Raw genomic sequence first — 17,923 nt, 5'->3', positions numbered from 1 at the left:
AATCTGACTAACCCTAAAAATAACAGCAGGGGACTTTATAACAGCTACAGCAGTGGTTCACAAGCTTCTCTATGCCGAGGATAAAAATAAATGGCCGTTATTTGCAGAAGAGAAATGGACAGAAAAGAAGTAGAGACATTACAAATAGATAGTCAGACAGACAGGCAGATTCACTTTCTGCTGCCATTTCTAAGAATACTTAGCCACTTAAGCCATAAGTACTTTGTCGTACAACAAATAGCAAATCTATAAACTCCCAACGGACTGCGATGCGTTGAGTTTATAGGTTGGCTATTTTTGTAATAACATACTGTAGTTTTGCCTATGATGACATGCCCAAAATAGGGACATCAGGTTGAAAGTGGTTAAAGTTGAATAGCCTGCCATGCGCCTGGTTTCTGCTGGCTAGGAATTGAACATTCAACACACATAACCATGTACAAACATCCAGCGCTGCTGTCACTGATCAAAGGGCTTACAAAGTGGCATATACAATGGCATGCTGTTGGTTATCACTGGGATCTGTGGGAAAGCAAAGGGCTTCCTTGCCCTGGGTCAACTTTATGGAATGTCAATATGGTGAGGGGAGGTGGGGTCTCACAGAGTCAGATAATGAAAGAGTCCAGCCAGTGGATTCACTGGAGCCTCAAATAGATCTTAATGGACCGTGGTTGCCTGGCACACAAAAAGACAACATAGTTCCAGGAAGTACCTCTGACAGTCAGAACTATTTCCCTTATTATGCTCCATGAATATAAGAATTGTTGCCAACACTGCAGCCTATTAAGTGGTTTTTATTCTCACTAAGTGGGGCATTCTATTTAAGTCAGAGCCCTTTTCCCACTCTACCATCTCATTTTCCACTAACATGAATTAAGCCAAGAAATTGGAAGCTGCAGGAAGCTTGTGCCTTTCTTTTCCTGTCCTTTAGTTTCTCTCGAAAGTCAATAGTTAGAAGAATCAAATGCTTGTAACATGACAGCATTGTGAAAGATAAAGAGTATTTTCAAGGAGTGTGTGTGTGTGTGTGTGTGTGTGTGTGTGTGTGTGTGTGTGTGTGGGGGGGGGTGGGTGTGTGTGTGTGTGTGTGTGTATATTATATATATATATATATATATATATATATATATATATATATATATATATATATAGTATGTATCATGTATGTATGTATGTAAATACAGTATATATATGTATGTATGTATCATGTAAGTACTGTATGTATGTACTGTATCTATGTATGTATAAAACATAATACAGCAATCATAATACAATGCCTCTTATGTAAGTAGCAGGTTGAGCTTAAGTTTGCAGTCATGTCAGTCAGTACATGGCAGCCCGATGCAGTTAATGCTTTGAACCAGCAGAGGGCGCGGGTTGCATCACGGGAGCATCGAGGAACGCATTTCATTAAGGAGGGAGAGGTTACATTTTTACGAGGTCAATAAATACTTAAATTCCCCTCTTGCCGATTTATCACTCTTGCTTTTGTTTAAGCAGCCGTTTTCCATGTTGATAACGCATGCAAGCATGTGGAATATGCAGGGGAAAGATAAAATGTTGACTAGGCAAAAGAGATAAGAGTAGAGTACCTCATCGTGCTAAATTTAATTAGCCTAAAAAGATATGTCTCTGTATATGAAGCATACGCAACAGTGATCCTTTTAAAATCACCGCCAGCCCATTTAATCAAAGCACATAAACTGTCAACTAAGCATGTCTGAACCATTCAAATTACGGATTGCACAAAAAGCACCCAACCAAAAAAAAAAAGAGAAAAGAAACAGCAACTTGGCAAAAACAGGGTGACTTTACCAGCAATGTGCTGGTCTCATCCGAGTTTTAAGTTACAGGAACAAGCAGCATGTTGGAATCCAAGAAATGCCTAACACACACACACACACACACACACACACACACACACACACACACACACACACACACACACACACACATCTAGGTCTGTAGTCAACGAGCCAACGACCCAATTAGCGCAGAAGTCCTGCAGCTGCGGTGTTCTGACTCGCTGACATGACCACTCCACTATCCATTCCTGACATTAAACCATTATAGTATTGAGCCTTCTACATTCCCCTTGCACCTCAAAATAATGGATTACTTCTTCAAAATGCGGACTGGATAAAAAGAGGCAGCAACAGGTAATGAGTTATTCTGATCCAGCAGTGGCAGAGAGCAGCAGACTCCTCTCTCTTTTTTTTGGAGTCCTTTGGCAATCTGTTCCCCGACGCACGTCTGACTGGGCTGGGCTGGGCAGCATATACATTTTTAGAAGTGTCTGTCCACAGGGCTGTGAGCTTGTAGATTTGCTGTTTTCAGCGCATGCAACATATGACCCTAGCGACGCACAGTGAGTGCGGTGCGTTGCACTTGCAACGTGCTGTCACAGCACTGCTGTGAGCTTGTAGATTTGCTGTTTTCAGCGCACCACTGCCATGCAACATAAATGACCAGTTAAGTTGAATAAATAGCAAATAATACCAAACAACCAAACAAATAATAGCCCGGGCTCTTATATAAAACATAATAAGGATAATATTAATTGCAAATAAGAAATAACGGCCCATGCGCTTGAACCGTGCGCTTATTTGAAACAGGCGTTTCAAATGGTGATTAATATTATCTTTTATAAATATAAAAAATATATTATATATAGCCTATATGGGGAAAGGCTTTCGTGAGGCGATAGAATGCACTGCCTTGTCGCCAAATGACTGCGCAGAAGAAGAAAAAAGAACGCTATAGGCTATAACGTTTTTGAACAAGTGATTACAACATTTTAGGGAGAGAGTAGGCTAAAGTAAAAAGTAAGTAGGCTAATAATAATAATAAAAGTGTAGGCTGTTCTATTGTGAGGTGACCGAATAGCCTACACTCTGCGCAGCCTAAAAAGGGAGGAGCTGGCTTCATATAATCTGAAGCAATCCCGTGAGCTCATTCAGACGACAATAACTGTAAAGGATTCCTACCCGATGACCCGACAATATCAAGCTTTTTTGATATTATCGTGAGTGCTCCCGACGAGTCCCGAGGTCATAAAAAAGCTAATTAACATAATCCGATCGTGTCGGGGTACTGTTCAAGCCCAAGACCGATTCCGGGGCCGACCAAACGATTTTCCCGGGGGGTCCTCCCGAAATCTTGTCGGGGATCCTCGGCCCCGGGTTCGGCTCATTGTGAACGGGCCCTTAGTCACCAAATCAGTGGAAAAAGCCCATGGGCCGTTCCATTTCAGCAGTCTACCTCCCAGCCGTAGCTGAAATTAATTTCGGCTGGTGTTGTGTTAGGATCAAAAGAGAAGAAAAAGCGTAAGAAATTATCTTTAAAGAGCTAGTGGACGGGTGCCCCGGGCAACCAGAGGCTGTACAACAATCCAGGGAAAGAAATGTATACCTTTATTGCAGGTCTATGAGTAAAAGAGAACATAGACAATACAAAAGATGAAAATCAACCTATTTCACTATCAACAGTTAAACGTGGCACTGAAGGACTGACGAAACAATAACAGCTGCTTAACTTAAAGAGAGGGAGGGAGAGAGAGAGAGAGAGAGAGAGGGGCAAGACGCCAACAGAGGGATAAACAGACATTGTTGCCTGTTCCTCGGCTCTGCACAGATTTGTGCCTCAAAGCCCCTCTTTTGTCTCAAAGCCAAACCACTCGAGGTGACCCCGATTCATGTGGTTAAAACAGGAGGGCAGCACAGGAATGTATGAAAAACGTAAGTTCTTTTGTCAAGTCTGGAAATACCAGATTTAAAATGACCTCTACCGTTTCCCCCTGGGGGCTGGCTCTCATTAGCTGCCGTCGCTGCTGCCCACCACCACCCCCCCCCCCCCCTCCCTCCCCCCGCCCACATTGCAGGTGTTATGCCAAGAGAAGGGGCAGTGAGCGTTTAAAATAACTGTCCACTATTCAGCATGAACAAACATTCAGGTCTCTTTAGATTCTGCTTACCCCCCAAAAAAGCATTTCATGCTCCAAAAATAGTTGCTACATGCTCATTCTGGCTGCCCTACAGTGAGACTCTCGTCTCTCGCAAAATTGAGCATTCATTTAATTTGCTGCACTGAGCACATTATTAATTCCTGCGAACTTGAATAGATATTCGTTCAGCCGATTGCCTATCGCACGGCAGGACTGTAATTTGAGAGTTTGTCTTCGCCACATTCAATTCTGCACAAACAGAAATCGCCCAATATTGTGATAAGTGCAACTGCTATACACGTGTTTTTATGACAAAATGTTCAATGGAGCACTTTGTCTTGTGGAAACCAACTAGCATTTCAGCAGTTTAAATAGCTGCTTGCCATTTTAAGACCTTTGCAGGTTTTGATACGCAGAGCAGTCGCATGAAGCTTCTTTTAGCGTCAAAAGAATTGGCGAAAATGAGAATCAATTATCGCTATACAATGTTCCTCTGTCTACAGTTTATTTTCCTCTCCCTCCTCATGTCACTTCATTCTAAAGGAGCACTTCACACCTTTTCTACCTAATCTTCATATAAGTGGTCCTCAATAATGCTCATTATAAGATTATAAGATCACCATTTCCATCTATTCACTGTGTCTCAGAGGAAGGCTGTGGACAGTTCAGAAACCTGCCTACCAGTGACATGAATGGTAGGCAGGTTTGACCATTTCAAACTTTAAATGTTTTATTTTGAAGAACAATGGCTTCTATTTCAGTATGGCAGCAACACAAATGCTGCAGTTTCTATTAGCTTGGAATCCCCATCAATGATGTAATTATGTCCTTAGCCCACCAATGAGACATTAAAGTTAGTGGGGACCAGTTATATGAAGAAATGGTTGAAAATGGGTGGACTATTCCTTTTTAGTTTTTAGTCATATTTGTTCATTCACTGGCATCCCAATGTTCGACATGTCATTATGTCAAAATTAATTATTTTTGGAATATTTATTTTCTTTTTTTGTGTGAGCTTGTAGATAAGCTATTTTTACTATAATATAGGATTTATTGCTTATAATAAGTATTCATAATTGCCATCCGCCCCCCTAATTTCTGAATACAAAAGCAGAGGGCATCAAGGTGATATTAGTTCTCCAGCAGCGGCCAGTGTAATCCACTGATATCCCCGGCTTTAGAACAAGAAACCATATTGATCCGAAAACAGTGTTAGAGCTAACGTCTTTGACAGGGGCGTGTTACAGTGGGCTATACCGGTCTTATGCTTGATGTATCTGCAATACAGCAAAGGGTATGCAGCGGGATGCTGACTGGTGCAATATACATCTAACAGAATAGAATTAGAAAACAATCTTCCCCTCCCTTCTCTCTTTCCCTCTCCAGGCTCTCTTCCCACTATGATCCTTAAGCATGGTGACCGGCTTCAGGTTTCCTAATATGTATGGACAGTGAAATATATGCGCTGTCTGGGGAGCGGCCTCAGTGGACACGGAGCTACACTGATACCACGACAAGGACAGAATAGCAGCTGGATCAATGAAGCAACTAACAAACTAAAATTGGAACTGGCACGCGCCTGTCTGTAAAGAAACAACATACAGTACATTACTGGTTCTCAAAGTGGGGTCCAGGGACCTCCAGGTGTCCTTGTGGGCGTTCCAAGGGGTCCATAGCTCTCCCTGGCCCAAACATTTTTTAAATGGGGGTCCACGGCCAATTACTTGGGGGTCCTTGAAATGAAAATACTTGAGACCACTGCAGTACAGTATCTCCGCCATCTTAACTGAAGCACATTTCATGGTACTTTTAGACCCGATGTGCACTCTTCTCCAACATACATATGGCACACCTTTAGTACTGGAGATTAAAATATTTGATGCCCCCCAAAACAGGCTCCCTCGCATTCTCTGTTTCTCTCCTTTGCATTCTCTCTCGTTTTACTTTTTAAATAGCAAATTATTCTAAATTGCTTCACTGTTGCCATGGATATACCAGCCCCCCACCCCTTTCCAACCTCCCTGCCAACCCCCCCTCGCGCAATATTTGGATGCCAGGGCATGGCATGGTATTGAGAAATATGTAACTGGGCAGGAATGAGGAGCGATGGAGAAGTGCGATGTTTCTGTAACGGGAGATCGCGTAGGAAACCAGGAGGAGATTAAATATGTAGGAGCTGTTAAAAGGCGCTGACCTGTATAATGAAAGAAACAGCATGAAGTACCAAGCAGGCAGGCAGGCAGGCAGGGAGGGAGGGAGGGAGGGAGGGAGAGACAGAACAAGAGAGAAGGGAGAGAGGGAGAAACACAGGGACAGATAGAGGGAGAGAAAGAGAGAGAAAGAACAAGGGCAGAAAGAGGGGGATGAAGCAGGAGAGAGAGAGAGAGAGACGTAGCACAGAAGCAAACGGCAGTCTATTTCAAGGTTATTGATGCCATCTCTTTCATGACCTCATTTTTAATTCAGAGCGCTAGGGCCTGACAGCTAATCTGGGGAAACGGTTTAAATAAATATCATTAAAGCTTCTCTTAGTGCTGGAGAGCCAGAACCTTGGCTTGGACATTTCTACATTGATTTTTTTTTTCTTCTTACTCAGTGCGATAATGAATGAACGGGTGAGTGAGGGAGAGAGGCGGGACCGGGGGGAAAGGGGGGGGTCTTGCAACTTAAAACCACTAACTTTGAAAATTGACAATGAACCGAGGTTAACTCCCATTCAATCTGAACCACGCGCATAAGCGGCGAGCGACTGCTAGTGCCTCGTTCACAGACAGCATAAATACAGTGATTATGTCCCTGGCTCTATCTTTCACAATAACATCTCCTAGGCAACCATTCCAGATGATTTTACCATTAGGGGCAGTTAGAGGATGATGCGTGTAATTCAAAATGAGGGCCGGGCACTCGTGGGCCTCCAAATCAAAGTGGGAGAGCCAAGAATGTCCACTTCATCTGAGGCAATTATGCACCTAAAATATTGCTTCCCTCCCAACCCGCTGCCAGCCTGAGACTCTCTTCTCTCTTCCCCCTATATGTTGGCCTGCTGGGGGCAAATCAGAAGGGACCCTTTTGAGAGGCGGAGGGAAACGACAGTGCTGTTCTACTTTGTACACCGCACATTCCTTTCTCTGTGAATTATATTTTTGTGGCGCGTTGACTAATGATTAAAGGGGGGCGGTCACAAAGACGCCTCTGGGGAACAAACACACACTTCAGCGGACCCACAAACAGCCTCATTCATCACGCAGAAAGAATGGCCGTGTTTGCTGAGTTAATACAATGAAGCTAATTGCCCTCCGAGCAGACCCAAACATGGAGGCTCAGCTAAAATTATTCCCCCGAAAGGAAACCTGCAAGTGCTTCATGCTTGGCTACAGCTCAGCTGCGCTCTCTCTCTCTCTCTCTCTCTCTCTATCCCCCCCTCGTGTAGACCTCTCTCTCTCACATGCCCCCTACCCTTTCCCTTACACCCCAATCTCTCTCTCTCTCTCCCTCTCTCAACTCCTCCGTCTTATAGACCTCACCTTCTCTCTCACATGCCCCCAACCCTTTTCCTTATACTCTCACCTCCAATCTCCCATTCTCTCTCTCTCTCTCTCTCTCTCTCTCTCTGATATTCACTGCAGTGTGTGGATATTATTGCTTTCTATTGATTCAGCATTATTTTCTCTCAGCTGCTTCTCAGTGGCTGGAGAGAGAAAGGCCAGCGCAGCAGCAGTCACACCTCAGCAGCTCTGATGCTGCCCCCCGCCTGCCTTTTACCCCCCCCCCCCCCCATTTACAGCCGCCAGCAGTACATATTTTCTCAACTGTGGCCAATATCTATCCAAAGAGAGATTTCATTGTTTAAAATGGCAAATCTCGCAGTGTGTCTGTAGTTGACCGGATAGTGCGTCGGCCTTACGTTCTCTGCTCTCAGTTTTTCATGTCTCTACGATCAACAGCAAAAGAAGCAAAAACAAACTGCTTTCTTTGAGAATCTCATTTCAAAAATCCCATTTGGGCTCCCCACCTCGAGTGGGACCCCATAATCGCGACTTCAATGCAAGGTTTCTGCTCTTTGCAGCAGGGACACAATATTTGTCCCTTGGGCCAGAGTCATCTTGGAGGACAGGTGCAGGAGGGGGAAAATGACCAGTAAATGGGGGTAAGCAGTAAGCTGAGGCCAAAGACCCCTGCTGCCCTCAATATTCCATGTCCTTCCTTTCCAGAACAGGGAGGTAGACTTGCGGATTGTGGCTCAAACATTGCATGCACATAGAAACCTGACCTATCACACTGTTATGGATCATAAATTAACATCCTGGTACTTTGAACCAGTATGTCGGTGGACACTGTCTGTAGAGTGTGCTGTATCTACCTAATATAGCCGCTTGGTTCACATTACCAAATCAGATCCTAAAGATGCTGAATCCTATTTGCATATAGTGCTTATACATGCAGTGCTTCAACAAATCCCTTAGAAAACAAAAAAGTGTAGATACCCTCACAAAAACATGCAGTAATCCTGGTCTCTATAATGCCTCCCCCTGGCCAGCCGGGGCACCTGATGGAGGGGAAAGGAACTGGTTGGAATAACGTGTTCCTTCCATGCGCTACGTCCAAACCGGAGAAATCCCCCCTGTTAGGTGATAAGAAGCAACTTGGACTACTCATGCATAGAAGGAAGCATGAGGTCAGTCCGTTCTCCCCCCAGGCGCGGCAGAGGGAGAGCAGAAACCAGGATTACATAGGCAAATTGGCACTGGGTGAAAAAAATGGGTTACAAAATCGTGGGATAAAAATTATATATATATATATATATATAAATAAAAATAAAGACAACAATGGAAGAGATACAAAAGTGTGAAAAGCCGCTGCTACTGTACAGTATAGCACTAGTGCAGGTTGCTTACACCAACCTAATCTCCATACGATATAAAAGTCGCCCCTGTTCCCTCATACGGTATTGGCAGGATATTGCTCTCCCAGGTACGTCTGTGGCTGAGGCACGCTCACATGTGAGCACGCACACACACACACACACACACACACACACACACACACACACACACACACACACACACACACACACACACACACACACACACACACACACACACACACACACACACACACACACACACACACACACACACACACACACAGCAGCCCAAGGGGCTTTGGAGAGGGTCGGCAGCCTGCAGGGACGACTTGCTTTATGAGCGGCTGGTTATCTCCTGCTTGACTGCGAGATCGCATTTGGCATTTGTTTAACCTTGGGAAAGGTGTGTGTGTGTGTGTGTGTGTGTGTGTGTGTGTGTGTGTGTGTGTGTGTGTGTGTGTGTGTGTGTGTGTGTGTGTGTGTGTGTGTGTGTGTGTTTCTGAGCGCAGGCTTGCATGAATACATCTCTTCACAGCTTCCCTCAGGATCATATCCATATGTTTGCTTTGGTTCAGTAATACCCTCTGAGTGATGATTACAATGCGGCGGTTCAAAATGCTGCAGCACAGCGTCTGACTGCCTGATTAGATGAATACATTAGGATGCAATTATGTGAACGTTTCACCTCGTGGTCCCACCACGCAACAGAGCTGTGTGTACATATACGGTAATGCTCGGTTTATAACCCATCGTACGATGGCGTCATGCGACAAAAATAACACATACACAGGCCCACAGCGCGTCACAGATGCAATTTTTGGCAAGCGACACGTCTAAATCAGTGGTTCTCAACCTTTTCAGGATGTGACCCTCAAAATAATCCTATTTTAACTGGGGACCCCCCACCCTGACGAGCACTAAGAGTTGAGGCATTACATTTTGTATAACACGGTTCTATTGTGAAAATAGCAGATCTACATGCTCATAACGCCTTGCGTTGCGAGGCGTTGTGAGCATGTAGATCTGCTATTTTCACAATTTCTGCTTCTAGAGGTATTAAAAAGTCCTTAAATTGTCACTTTAGAAATGTGCATATACCCTCTATACACTTACATTTCATTTCATTTTGGTTTGTTTACTGTTGAGTGAGAAAACAATGTTGCACATTAAGTTAAACATCTGGGGACCCCCCAAAATAATTTGGGGACCCCCCTGGGGTCCCGACCCACAGGTTGAGAACCACTGGTCTAAATCAGTATAAATCAGGCTTAAATGGAAGAATGCAGCCGCTGTTCTTTTCTACCACATCTAGGTCAATGAATATTTAATATAAAAACTCTCCAATTTGAGGGAGTTCATATACGGTTCAGGCGGTACAATCGGTGCTATTGGGCGAGACAGAATCAATCAATCCTCAGAGATACAATTGAATCCCTTTCAAATGTTATTGGAGCTGGGTCTGTGCATGTTCCAATACGTTTTTAACACTTGTACAGCATCGACTCTCACACCTTAACCCATTTAGGACTAAAATTATTGAATACTTTAACCAGTGAAAAATAAAAATAGCAGATCTACATGCTCATAACGCCTTGCGTTGCGAGGCGTTGTGAGCATGTAGATCTGCTATTTTCACAATTTCTGCTTCTAGAGGTATTAAAAAGTCCTTAAATTGTCACTTTAGAAATGTGCATATACCCTCTATACACTTACATTTCATTTCATTTTGGTTTGTTTACTGTTGAGTGAGAAAACAATGTTGCACATTAAGTTAAACATCTGGGGACCCCCCAAAATAATTTGGGGACCCCCCTGGGGTCCCGACCCACAGGTTGAGAACCACTGGTCTAAATCAGTATAAATCAGGCTTAAATGGAAGAATGCAGCCGCTGTTCTTTTCTACCACATCTAGGTCAATGAATATTTAATATAAAAACTCTCCAATTTGAGGGAGTTCATATACGGTTCAGGCGGTACAATCGGTGCTATTGGGCGAGACAGAATCAATCAATCCTCAGAGATACAATTGAATCCCTTTCAAATGTTATTGGAGCTGGGTCTGTGCATGTTCCAATACGTTTTTAACACTTGTACAGCATCGACTCTCACACCTTAATAAGAGCCAGGGCCTCTGTGAGAGATGATTTGATAACTACCACCATCCTTCGTGCGCAATCTCTGCAGGAGATCAATGCGTCTCAACGCAGACCTTGAATCAAAGTTGATTAAAAGTTGAATAAAATGGTGTGAACGCTCATTCAGCACACAGCTGTGGGCAGCCTCTAATCTACCACAGGCTGTGTGAACTGTGTTGTGTGCGCACACTGCGCATATACAGTATTTATAAATACATAGTATATTAAACAAAAATATTTACTGCGCACAAGAAGATTGATTCCTAAAATGCCATTTTAAAAACATCGCGAACAACGCGTTCACTGAATGTGTGTGTGTGTGTGTGTGTGTGGGTGTGTGTGTGTGTGCCAATCCATGCTTCATTTTATAGAAGTATCTTCTGAAGTTCTGTTGTATGCTATGCTAGTCTGGCCAATTCAAATACTCATATCTTGAAATTATAACAGCTTTTTAGTTTGGAGATCACTTGACTAGCGTTTTGACGACTTTGTCATTCGCGCCGCGGCCATCACTACACCTCCCCCTTATTTTTATTTTATTTTTTTGCGGATCTGCACTGATCTCAGAAGAAGCCCCTTAGTATGGAATCCTCAAGATTGAAATCAATCGCCAGGACTGAGAACTTTAACCCCTGTATATTTATGATAACTCACCTCTCGTAATGTCTGCGTGTACATGTGGCAGCACTTGTGCTGCTGGGGTTCCCTCCCAATTCATCATACACATGCTTCCACTGTCTGCGCACCGTGATCTAGAGGGATGGAGGAAGAAGAAAGAAAGATGACAACACAAATGTTGAGTGACTGTTTTGTGGTGGTCTAATCAGAAGCATATTCCTTCCCTGGTTTCACGGAGTTACTGAGTCACAATGTTCCCGTTACTTCAGTGGGGATCATAATCGAACACCCTGCTCCAACATAAACATAAACAACCCCGTTAACATTAGTCAGCTGTTACTGCCATATCCCGTAGCCTACTCTTCCATAACACTGCTTAAGACCTTTTCCGTGCCAGCATCGCACTGGCTAGTTTGCTGGAAGAATGACGAGTTGCATCAGCAAACACATAAACCCACGGTGGGCGCTGCCAAGCTAACACAGCCTCGTCATGAAGCGTACCCTAATCAGCAGCAGATAGAATGGCTTTAAAGGGATACAAGTGCCAATTACATGAGCTGTATCCTGTTTATGGCTTGGCTGGGCTGTCTGTTTGCATGACTTTTTACCAGCTAAGCTAATGAAAGAACAGGGACCTGCAATGTGTTTTTGCTCCACAACATCAAACGTTGTCCTCCTGCGCTTGAAAACATGAATAGTGGGTGAACAAGTAACAGATAGTGCTGCCAAGTCAAATGTCGTCTCTCATTCAGCTCTCTTTCCTTTCCCTTTCTCTGTTTCCCTTTCTCTATCACTCGCCTCACCTCTCACAGATCTGTGTGTGTGTGTGTGTGTGTGTGTGTGTGTGTGTGTGTGTGTGTGTGTGTGTGTGTGTGTGTGTGTGTGTGTGTGTGTGTGTGTCGCGCACACCCGTGGGCACCCGTGAATGTGCGGTCCATTTTTACAGACTCCAATGTGGGAAAATATGACCGATTTGACCAATTTCCTCTTTGACCAGTGGAGAGCACAGGAACATGTGTTTTCCACTCCGAGGGGGTTTCGAAACAACGGCATCGTTTTGCTAAATGTGGTCCTGAACAAAAATGTTCTCCTTGGGAAAACGGTGACTGAGAGAGCGAGAGGGGGAACGAGAGTAGAGAATTAATAAAAAGAGAGAAAGGACAGGAAAAGGTAGACTGAAAAAGAAAGTGAATACGGAGAGAGAGAGAGAGAGAGAGAGAGAGAGAGAGAGAGAGAGAGAGGGGGAGGGAAGGACCCTGAAGAACATATAATGCCACATGTGTGAATACTTACCAACTCGTATCCTCCCAGTTTCTGAGCAGCCTGGAACATGGTCCAAAGGTTGACTGTGGGAAACGGGACAAACAAGTCAATCAAGGTCTGTGATGACAACACACCATACGTTATGTCATATACACTGTCACACCAGACAGCTAGATGAGATGGACATGAGTAGATATTTAGACAGACAAACAGAGGCACTGTATGTCTGTGATGATAACATTATGTTATCTTTCAAATATTCTGTGCTTTGTGGCTATGTAGAGTTAAAATCGGCAGCACCGACACAAGGAAAACAGGAAATCATTAGCTGCAGATAAAGCCGCCTGTCGCCAAAATTGAAAAGATGCAAATGAATATAGAATACTTGTAAAATAAGCACCGTGTGATGGAAAGCACACCATATGCTTGGTGCTGACAGATTAGATGTGTTAACATTCAGCTCTAGCCCACAGGTATGAAGGAAAACCATGCTGAGTGGAGAGGGCTCAGTGACGTGTCGAAACTGACGTCTGAATGAATGCAAATGCCTTTTTGAACAGATTTACCCACGCAAATAGGCTTTGGCAGGCAATATCATAATGGACGTGAATCTTGTTTAACACGTTTGATTGTGCTGTAAACAGGCTGGTAATCAAAATCTCCCCAATAACCCCGCAGATGAAGCTCCGGTTAAAGGCTTCAAATGTCTGTCTCTCTTTGAAAACATGTATTCACCGCAAACAATGGACTCTGGGTTTATTTGTGCCGATGACATTTGTATCTGCTTTCTGTAACATCATTGTTTAACATTTGTTATATGAAGGCCTATAAATAAGGAAAGGAGGCCTCGCCTGGGGAGAAATCCATCAAAATTCAATCTGTGCGTACACAAAGCCTTGCATTTGTCTAAATGACATTTTCCTATCTCCACATTTGACAGCATTGATTTTTTTTCCTCTTCCCTCCTCTGTGCGACTGTTGTCAATGCACGGGTAGAATAACAAAAGGAGCAGGGGTAGATTTTTCTATTTGAACCCAGAGCTCTGGTGTATTGTGCCTTCTAACTGCACAGAGATGGTCTATTTAACTAGCTTGTTATGCGTCGACCGTAATTACCACAATAGAGAGCAGGACTGGGAGAAACGTTGCCGATAAAGGAAATTAGAGAATGTGCCTTTCCCTTAGAAGCCTTGTCATTTCTGAGTTCTTTTCTTAATTCCCTCTGTTCGGCAGAGGCAAATTATCACTGAGATAAGGACAACAAAACAGCAAACACAATGCACCCTCGCTGACGCGTGGTTGAATGCCAATTAACCAATGGGGCTAAAAGCAGTAGACACATTGGAAACGGTTCTTCAGAAAACCATACACAAGCCAAAGCAGTAACACACACACACACACACACACACACACGCACACACGCACGCACACACATACACACACACACACACACACACACACACACACACACACACACACACACACACACACACACACACACACACTTTATTTTGTCAAGGCCATTCAAAATGTACATTTCAAGCACTGCTAACCCTCTCTACTCCAACTCTACCTCCTTTAATTCACTCCTCCATTACCTCCTCCCTCTGCCTCTCTATCCATTTCTCTGTCTCAGTCTATGCTACTCTGCCCATGCAATTTCAACGGGAGCAGCTGTTAAGCAAACTCAATGTCGACTAAACGCCGTTTTATTCTCTGCAAAATTGTGTATTTTCAACGAATCACTGGAAAACGAGCTCCACGTACTTCTGAATGTTCCCTCCGAAAAGGTTTTGCTCAGTGTTATGGAACGGTTGGAGGATTTAGATAATCATGCAGTTTTGTATGCGGCAGCCTTGTTGCTTGTTTTTTTTTTTCTGCGGCCAGCCAACTGACGGAGGAGGCAGTCGTAAAGCTTGTGAGTAGAAGCTACCAGTAAGACGCCTAAGGGCGAAAAGCTGTCTTGGCCATATATGGATTCTGTTAGTGTGGTTCTCCTAACAGGGCATCATCTGGGATACAATCCCTTTTATGCCCATATATGGAGATCCCTAACAGAATCCCTTTTATGCCCATATATGGAGATCCCTGCTTTGAGTATCTGACATCACTGTGATGTCACCTGTGATGTCACAGTGATTTGTCAGGGGAACCACAGTGTCAGGCGTTACCTCACCATTGCTTTATAGAGGTTAATTAGCTTTCCAAGTGGTTTGTGGAGCAGGCAAGATGTGGATGCTGTTACCAGTGTGCGCCGTGTTATTTTGAAGGTCAGAGTAATACTGCGAAGGGATGTGAAATAGTATGATGACACATCCCTTTAAGAATCAGCTGACTATGAATGACTTATTACTGTGAGTTAAGATGACAATTGGTCTCAGATCAGCACCTCAGCACCTCTGCTCTTAAGATGTTTTATGCATTTTGGGAGCGGGAGTTAAATATAAATTCAACATGAGCACCAGGCTACAGAACAAAGACGTGCTGCACACATCAGGCCAAAAGAATAAAGAGGTTTAAAACTCATGGGACATTCACATAAAGGAAGGGTAGGATTGATTGGCCAGGTCATTTATACGATCATTAATAGTAATTAATGTATACGTACAGAGTGTGTGTGTGTGTGTGTGTGTGTGTGTGTGTGTGTGTGTGTGTGTACACTTACAGTATACACACAATCAACACTCTTTTAAAAGCCTATATTAAATTCAATCCATGCTTTGTATCAGAAAGGATTTTATATTTAGTCTTAAATGCAGCTGAGCTTCATCCAACAAAGATCTACTAAGTTCCTTCAACCATCTGTTGGTTTGGTTTGCTCAACTCCAGAGAACTACATTAAAGATTAGCGCTCAAACGCGAACCAAAATAAGATAATTTCAATTTCCATTACGGGGAAAATGCTTCGCTTTGATCTTTTAATGCAGAGCCTTTTTAAAGGAATCCTGTGGAAGAAAATAATGCTGCTGCTGATTACATCTGAGGATTTGTTGTATTAATTATGATGTGTTTTCTTTTCTCTCTCCCCCCCCCCCCCCCCCCCCAGTCCTCTTTGTGCTGATGGGCACTCGCTGCCAAGGACGAAGTTTAAACAGCATGATTTCACCACTTAATGAGGCCTTGCTTATGATGTTTCCAGTTTAGAGATTCAAAGCATGTACTGTATGTAAAACAGTTGGCGCGTGGAACTAGACTGTACCACTCGCTCAAACCCATGTCTACATTATGCTCCGTCATCCAATGGTGTTGTGCGCCGAAAATAGCTGATATAAAAGCTCACAACGCGTCGCGGATGCGATGCGTTGTGAGCTTGTATTTAGGCTATTTTCAGTGCACAACACCGTCTTACGACAAAGAATAATTCAGGCTTGATACAGCAAATAAAACTAAAGCGTACTGAGAGTATTATGCTCTCTCTCTCTCTCTCTCTCTCCCTCAACCACAATGACCTACTTAAGCAGCAACATTTTAGCAGTCAAGATGACAGGATTGTCAAAATACCTCTGTGAGGTTAGCCAAGTCAGTGAGACCACAGCTTACAGCTCATGTTGAGAATTTAGAATAATGAGTTTTACTGTGCTATAAACTGTCATCGTTAACTACAGCAGACATCAACCCCCCCCCCCCCCCCCCCTTCTCCGTCTAATTCTCTGCTTCCTCTCTTCTCTGGTTCATTTATGTGTCATGTCCTGTGTTTTGATCCATTAACCTTGTGTAATTCTCTGGCCGATTACAGCCCTGTTCGGGCTCACTTGAAACAAATGGACACGTAAAGGGTAACATCTCCAATTGCAATTTATTTTGGCTGAATTGAGGGGGGAGGCCAAAATGACTCGTTCAAAGAGCGAATTCAAAACCACAATTCAAACTAGAAGCAGTGCTCTTCCGAGCACAGGTCTCCACCAGGCCAGGCGTCCTGGTGGTGCTACTGTATAATAGGCCAATGTAAAAAGGGTGGCATATGTTCTTCACCTTAGATCTTTCATGGCATTCGGACACTGCATGCATGATTTGAGGCATTGTGTTCCAAAAATGTGTTTTGCTAAAGTTTACCTTCTGGTGGTGCTATAACAGCCCAATGTGAAAAAGGTAGCATTTGTTCCTTGACCTAGTGGGAATATTTGTGGCACATTTCACACTAATCGCAAGCTGTGTTGATGATTTGGGGCATTTTGTTCAAAAACGGCCAATATTAGCCAGTTAGGATGGAATATGAAATATCAGACGGATCGGACTTGATCACATGACTATAGAGATGTGATCAAGTGTACTGATTTGCATGATTTTTGGATAAAATCTCAAGGAATAATAGGAAAAAATGTGTTTTACATAAGTTGGCCTCCTGGTGGCGCTATAAAAGACTGATGTGAAAAATGCAGGGAAAGGGTTTTTCCTTGGCCTCTAGGGAGTGCGCTTACAAAGTTTGAAACTGATCGGTGGAGTTATAGGTAAAACCACAAATCGGCCTGTTATAGCGCCACCATGAGGCTGATTTCAAAAATTTGAAGTGGCATTTCTTCCTCGACCTAGTGGGAACGATTTCATGATAATTGCACTTTGCGTTTGGGATTTGAGGCATTTTGTTCAAAACGGCTCAATCCTACAAACTTTGGAAGCCAATCTTAGCCAATCAGGATGGAATATGCAAAATCGGACAGATCCGTGTCGATCACATGACTGTCGAGATACTGCCTACCGATTTGTAGGATTTTTGGATAAAATCTGTAAGAGCAGTGCACAGAAATGTGTTTTGCGAACATCGGCCACTAGGTGGCGCTAGAAAAGGCCCATTTGAAGAATTTAGGGCAGAGGTTCTAGATTGGCATCCAGGGAATGTGTGTGCTCACTTTGGCAGCGACCGGGCCAACGGCGACTGAGATTAGGTGCACACAAACTGCGAGGACGCACGCACGCACGGACGCACGGACAGACGGACGGACGGACACACGGACGGACGGAGGGGAAAACATACTCTCCCCCATGCCTTCGGCTGGTGGAGACAACAATTACTGAGACGGACTCAGTGCATTGAATGGTGATTTTCTGCTCTATGTCAACTGGATGGAATCAATCAAGTGAACAAACTGTCTGGTGTCATAT

The 17,923-nt window shown here is 43.7% G+C and overlaps 1 protein-coding gene across 1 annotated transcript in view; it reads right to left on the bottom strand.

Moving 5' to 3' along the window:
- The window catches only part of LOC308297062 (AT-rich interactive domain-containing protein 5B-like), a 94,960-nt gene that overhangs the window by 9,377 nt on the left and 67,660 nt on the right, over positions 1-17,923 (bottom strand). The window contains exons 7-8 of the mRNA XM_080740453.1: positions 12,854-12,906; positions 11,597-11,694 (exon numbers count right to left, since the gene is read on the bottom strand). Coding sequence (XP_080596579.1) covers positions 11,597-11,694; positions 12,854-12,906 — 151 coding nt within the window. The remainder of the gene's footprint in view (positions 1-11,596; positions 11,695-12,853; positions 12,907-17,923) is intronic.

This window comes from Nannobrachium achirus (genome assembly GCF_963921795.1).
Source record: "Nannobrachium achirus genome assembly, chromosome: 13".
NCBI classification, from domain to species: Eukaryota; Metazoa; Chordata; class Actinopteri; order Myctophiformes; family Myctophidae; genus Nannobrachium; species Nannobrachium achirus.
The sequence above is the reverse complement of the archived record's forward strand: the minus strand, read 5'-3'. Positions and strand labels throughout refer to the sequence as shown.